Source organism: Nannobrachium achirus (genome assembly GCF_963921795.1).
Source record: "Nannobrachium achirus genome assembly, chromosome: 24".
NCBI lineage: Eukaryota > Metazoa > Chordata > Actinopteri > Myctophiformes > Myctophidae > Nannobrachium > Nannobrachium achirus.
Genome location: NC_137831.1, coordinates 327,756 through 335,106, shown reverse-complemented (window position 1 = coordinate 335,106; position 7,351 = coordinate 327,756). Strand labels below are relative to the sequence as shown.

The 7,351-nt window shown below is 26.2% G+C and overlaps 1 protein-coding gene across 1 annotated transcript in view; it reads right to left on the bottom strand.

The window, feature by feature from the left end:
- Positions 1-492: 492 nt before the first annotated feature.
- cd247 (CD247 molecule) overlaps positions 493-7,351 on the bottom strand; it is a 35,794-nt gene continuing 28,935 nt past the window's right edge. Inside the window, exons 7-8 of the mRNA XM_080720630.1 lie at positions 2,635-2,664; positions 493-1,415 (exon numbers count right to left, since the gene is read on the bottom strand). Of these exons, the coding sequence (XP_080576756.1) occupies positions 1,344-1,415; positions 2,635-2,664 (102 nt within the window). The 3' untranslated portion in view covers positions 493-1,343. The remainder of the gene's footprint in view (positions 1,416-2,634; positions 2,665-7,351) is intronic.

The following is a 7,351-nucleotide window of genomic DNA, read 5'->3' as shown; positions in this document are numbered from 1 at the left end:
ATATAGTATTCTGTTATATTATAATATAATATTTAATAATATTATTATTAAATTAATCCCTATTCATAAGTGTCACACAAAGGTGAGAATAAAGTAAGAAGAAAGAAATAAGAAGCCAATTTACTTTATTTAAACAAAACAGCCTACAGTATTTTACTTTATTTAAACAAAACAGCCTACAGTATTTTGACTCTCAAAGGAGACGGAAAACATGAAACATAGGCTGTTATCCTCCTACGCAATGCATTTTGACATCACTGACTCATCCTTGGTGCCTTTGTCCTAGATAGGGCCTAAACATTTATCAATTTATTTATTAATGCAAATAATGTTGGTTATTTAACATATTAATTAACTGCTCTTACAAATGTTAGATTCTCAGACGTAGATTCAACACAAACACAACAATGAAAATAACCAGGGTTTTATTTTGATGTCAAAGTTTTAATTAAAACATTTCAGATGCCAGAGTCTGTTTTAACTCCTCCCAAAACAAAACAACAAACCCAGATATAAAGCAAAACGCATCAGAGAGTGAAGAACAATAAACTATTTATAGAAACAAGTCTCAGGATTAAGAAATGATTACAATAATAGACACATAAACACATGTTTAAAAAAATGTCTTTTGATAAAACTTTACATGAATTAAATGCAATATTTTAAAACAAAGTGGGTTAAGGCGGTGCTAGGAAAGTAATGGTGGCCACACAACATATTGACACTTGGGCCCAATGTGGACATTTTCACTTAGGAGTGAGACTACTCACTGTTGTTGCCAGCAGTTTAGACATTAATGGCTGCATGTCGAGTTATTTTGAGGGGACAATAAAATTACCAAGCTGTACACTGACTACTTTACATTGTACAAAGTGTTATTTATTCAGTGTTTTCTCATGAAGAGATAGAATTAAATATTTGCAAAAATAAGAGGGGTGTGCTCACTTCTGTGAGATAATGTAAATGGATTCATTCAGGTTCAATGATATTAAACTTGACTTGATGTTTAACGTTGTGAATTAATTAATCTTTGTATGAAAACATGACATTTTATATTGTGAGAGAGATATAAAAGAACATCTAAAAGCAGATACATATCAATATACAATTATTAAAAGACATTTAAAAGGACTGTATTCTGAATCTCTATTTAAAACAGCTGTGTGTGTGTGTGTGTGTGTGTGTGTGTGTGTGTGTGTGTGTGTGTGTGTGTGTGTGTGTGTGTGTGTGTGTGTGTGTGTGTGCGCGTGTGCGTGCGTGCTTGCATGCGTGCGTGTGTGTGTTTGTGCGTGTGTGTGTGCATTGACATATTGCCCATATTTGGAGTCATCCTGTTAACAAGCTTAACGAGGAGAAGGGAGGGGCTTCATCTGCAGAGAGTCGTAGGCAGCGTCCTTGGTACCCAATGAGAGGCCCTAGGAGAGGTCACATGGTCATTAGTACTCTTGTGGTTTGTTTATTGGGTGTTTAGTGGTAGAATGGCCTCTGATTGGTGCGCCTAAACGTAGTGTTTATTGGGTGTTTAGTGGTAGAATGGCCTCTGATTGGTGCGCCTAAACGTAGTGTTGTTTATTGGGTGTTTAGTGGTAGAATGGCCTCTGATTGGTGCTCCTAAACGTAGTGTTGTAGGACTGCGGTCAATGACTCGTATCGAGTCAGAACTCGAGATTTTACTCGGTCTCGACTTGCTCTCGGACTAAGGGACTCGCGACTCTTCCCCAAACGGAGTCCACTCCAGTCAAGAGTAGGGATGGAGCCCTAAACAAGGGTAGCTTGATAACCCGATAACACATTTATTGATTACCCGTATCAATAAGCTTTGGGCTTATCAGGCTTGTTATCCAGCATAGCGGCCCATGTTTAAACAATCAAGACATTATTACAGTACTATTCATAATATAAACCATTTAACACTTATTGCACACTAATGAATGATGATTGTTTGTTACTTTTGTCAATTGGTGGTCAGCCACAAACTCACAGTCACAACAACTGGCCAATAAAAAAAGATACCAGTTCTGTTCAGAATTTGTCATCTCACATCTTTCCACAAAATATTAGAAAATGCTCAATAGTATCTTTCAAATGGAACGTCGGCCACCGCCCCGATTGGACAAGACCCGTGGGAGTCTTTTGAATCCTCCCGCGCTACGTACGCACGGCGACACAGAATATTCAGTGATTTTTCAAAGGTAAATAGGGCATAGAATGAGTTAATATCATATAAATATATTAGTATCATAAGAATAATATGAATAACATTAAGATATTAACATCATAAATTTATATCATATAAATATATTAGCATCATAAGAATAATATAAATAACATTAAGATATTAACATCATAAATTAATATCATATTAATACATTAGCATCATAAGAATAATATGAATAACATTAAGATATTAACAACATAACTCACCTGGTAAACATTAAGATATTAACATCATAACTCACCTGGTAAACATTAAGATATTAACATCATAACTCACCTGGTAAACATTAAGATATTAACATCATAACTCACCTGGTAAACATTAAGATATTAACATCATAACACACCTGGTAAACATTAAGATATTAACATCATAACTCACCTGGTAAACATTAAGATATTAACATCATAACACACCTGGTAAACCTGCTCCGTCTTCCGGCGGCGCTGAGGAATAAAAACAACAAAATGACATTTAATTAATATTTAGCTTTCCATGATTAATTAATGAGTAATAATGAATAGATGTTTCTAATGTGTAATAATTAATAGATTTTTCTAATGTGTAATAATTAATAGATGTTTCTAATGTGTAATAATTAATAGATGTTTCTAATGTGTAATAATTAATAGATGTTTCTAATGAGTAATAATGAATAGATGTTTCTAATGAGTAATAATTAATAGATGTTTCTAATGTGTAATAATTAATAGATGTTTCTAATGTGTAATAATGAATAGATGTTTCTAATGAGTAATAATGAATAGATGTTTCTAATGAGTAATAATGAATAGATGTTTCTAATGTGTAATAATGAATAGATGTTTCTAATGTGTAATAATTAATAGATGTTTCTAATGTGTAATAATGAATAGATGTTTCTAATGAGTAATAATGAATAGATGTTTCTAATGTGTAATAATGAATAGATGTTTCTAATGTGTAATAATGAATAGATGTTTCTAATGAGTAATAATGAATAGATGTTTCTAATGAGTAATAATGAATAGATGTTTCTAATGTGTAATAATTAATAGATGTTTCTAATGTGTAATAATGAATAGATGTTTCTAATGAGTAATAATGAATAGATGTTTCTAATGTGTAATAATTAATAGATGTTTCTAATGTGTAATAATGAATAGATGTTTCTAATGAGTAATAATGAATAGATGTTTCTAATGTGTAATAATGAATAGATGTTTCTAATGTGTAATAATGAATAGATGTTTCTAATGTGTAATAATGAATAGATGTTTCTAATGAGTAATAATGAATAGATGTTTCTAATGAGTAATAATTAATAGATGTTTCTAATGAGTAATAATTAATAGATGTTTCTAATGAGTAATAATGAATAGATGTTTCTAATGAGTAATAATGAATAGATGTTTCTAATGAGTAATAATGAATAGATGTTTCTAATGAGTAATAATGAATAGATGTTTCTAATGAGTAATAATGAATAGATGTTTCTAATGTGTAATAATTAATAGATGTTTCTAATGTGTAATAATGAATAGATGTTTCTAATGTGTAATAATGAATAGATGTTTCTAATGTGTAATAATGAATAGATGTTTCTAATGAGTAATAATGAATAGATGTTTCTAATGTGTAATAATTAATAGATGTTTCTAATGTGTAATAATGAATAGATGTTTCTAATGAGTAATAATGAATAGATGTTTCTAATGAGTAATAATGAATAGATGTTTCTAATGTGTAATAATGAATAGATGTTTCTAATGTGTAATAATGAATAGATGTTTCTAATGAGTAATAATGAATAGATGTTTCTAATGAGTAATAATGAATAGATGTTTCTAATGAGTAATAATTAATAGATGTTTCTAATGTGTAATAATGAATAGATGTTTCTAATGTGTAATAATTAATAGATGTTTCTAATGAGTAATAATTAATAGATGTTTCTAATGTGTAATAATTAATAGATGTTTCTAATGTGTAATAATTAATAGATTTTTCTAATGAGTAATAATGAATAGATGTTTCTAATGTGTAATAATGAATAGATGTTTCTAATGTGTAATAATGAATAGATGTTTCTAATGTGTAATAATTAATAGATGTTTCTAATGAGTAATAATTAATAGATGTTTCTAATGTGTAATAATTAATAGATGTTTCTAATGTGTAATAATTAATAGATGTTTCTAATGTGTAATAATTAATAGATGTTTCTAATGTGTAATAATGAATAGATGTTTCTAATGTGTAATAATGAATAGATGTTTCTAATGTGTAATAATGAATAGATGTTTCTAATGAGTAATAATTAATAGATGTTTCTAATGAGTAATAATTAATAGATGTTTCTAATGTGTAATAATTAATAGATGTTTCTAATGTGTAATAATGAATAGATGTTTCTAATGTGTAATAATGAATAGATGTTTCTAATGTGTAATAATGAATAGATGTTTCTAATGTGTAATAATGAATAGATGTTTCTAATGTGTAATAATGAATAGATGTTTCTAATGTGTAATAATGAATAGAGGTTTCTAATGAGTAATAATGAATAGATGTTTCTAATGAGTAATAATGAATAGATGTTTCTAATGAGTAATAATGAATAGATGTTTCTAATGTGTAATAATGAATAGATGTTTCTAATGTGTAATAATTAATAGATGTTTCTAATGTGTAATAATGAATAGATGTTTCTAATGTGTAATAATGAATAGATGTTTCTACTGAGTAATAATGAATAGATGTTTCTAATGTGTAATAATGAATAGATGTTTCTAATGTGTAATAATGAATAGATGTTTCTAATGTGTAATAATTAATAGATGTTTCTAATGAGTAATAATGAATAGATGTTTCTAATGAGTAATAATTAATAGATGTTTCTAATGTGTAATAATTAATAGATGTTTCTAATGTGTAATAATGAATAGATGTTTCTAATGAGTAATAATGAATAGATGTTTCTAATGAGTAATAATGAATAGATGTTTCTAATGAGTAATAATGAATAGATGTTTCTAATGAGTAATAATGAATAGATGTTTCTAATGAGTAATAATGAATAGATGTTTCTAATGTGTAATAATGAATAGATGTTTCTAATGTGTAATAATGAATAGATGTTTCTAATGTGTAATAATTAATAGATGTTTCTAATGAGTAATAATGAATAGATGTTTCTAATGTGTAATAATTAATAGATGTTTCTAATGTGTAATAATTAATAGATTTTTCTAATGTGTAATAATGAATAGATGTTTCTAATGAGTAATAATGAATAGATGTTTCTAATGAGTAATAATTAATAGATGTTTCTAATGTGTAATAATTAATAGATGTTTCTAATGTGTAATAATGAATAGATGTTTCTAATGTGTAATAATTAATAGATGTTTCTAATGTGTAATAATTAATAGATGTTTCTAATGTGTAATAATGAATAGATGTTTCTAATGAGTAATAATGAATAGATGTTTCTAATGTGTAATAATGAATAGATGTTTCTAATGTGTAATAATGAATAGATGTTTCTAATGAGTAATAATGAATAGATGTTTCTAATGTGTAATAATGAATAGATGTTTCTAATGTGTAATAATGAATAGATGTTTCTAATGTGTAATAATGAATAGATGTTTCTAATGTGTAATAATGAATAGATGTTTCTAATGAGTAATAATGAATAGATGTTTCTAATGAGTAATAATGAATAGATGTTTCTAATGTGTAATAATGAATAGATGTTTCTAATGTGTAATAATGAATAGATGTTTCTAATGTGTAATAATTAATAGATGTTTCTAATGAGTAATAATGAATAGATGTTTCTAATGTGTAATAATTAATAGATGTTTCTAATGTGTAATAATTAATAGATTTTTCTAATGTGTAATAATGAATAGATGTTTCTAATGAGTAATAATGAATAGATGTTTCTAATGAGTAATAATTAATAGATGTTTCTAATGTGTAATAATTAATAGATGTTTCTAATGTGTAATAATGAATAGATGTTTCTAATGTGTAATAATTAATAGATGTTTCTAATGTGTAATAATTAATAGATGTTTCTAATGTGTAATAATGAATAGATGTTTCTAATGAGTAATAATGAATAGATGTTTCTAATGAGTAATAATGAATAGATGTTTCTAATGTGTAATAATTAATAGATGTTTCTAATGAGTAATAATTAATAGATGTTTCTAATGTGTAATAATGAATAGATGTTTCTAATGAGTAATAATGAATAGATGTTTCTAATGAGTAATAATGAATAGATGTTTCTAATGTGTAATAATGAATAGATGTTTCTAATGAGTAATAATTAATAGATGTTTCTAATGTGTAATAATTAATAGATGTTTCTAATGTGTAATAATTAATAGATGTTTCTAATGAGTAATAATTAATAGATGTTTCTAATGAGTAATAATTAAAGATGTTTCTAATGTGTAATAATGAATAGATGTTTCTAATGTGTAATCATGAATAGATGTTTCTAATGAGTAATAATGAATAGATGTTTCTAATGAGTAATAATGAATAGATGTTTCTAATGAGTAATAATGAATAGATGTTTCTAATGTGTAATAATGAATAGATGTTTCTAATGTGTAATAATGAATAGATGTTTCTAATGTGTAATAATGAATAGATGTTTCTAATGTGTAATAATGAATAGATGTTTCTAATGAGTAATAATTAATAGATGTTTCTAATGTGTAATAATGAATAGATGTTTCTAATGAGTAATAATGAATAGATGTTTCTAATGTGTAATAATGAATAGATGTTTCTAATGTGTAATAATGAATAGATGTTTCTAATGTGTAATAATGAATAGATGTTTCTAATGTGTAATAATGAATAGATGTTTCTAATGTGTAATAATGAATAGATGTTTCTAATGAGTAATAATGAATAGATGTTTCTAATGTGTAATAATTAATAGATGTTTCTAATGAGTAATAATGAATAGATGTTTCTAATGAGTAATAATGAATAGATGTTTCTAATGTGTAATAATGAATAGATGTTTCTAATGAGTAATAATGAATAGATGTTTCTAATGAGTAATAATTAATAGATGTTTCTAATGAGTAATAATGAATAGATGTTTCTAATGAGTAATAA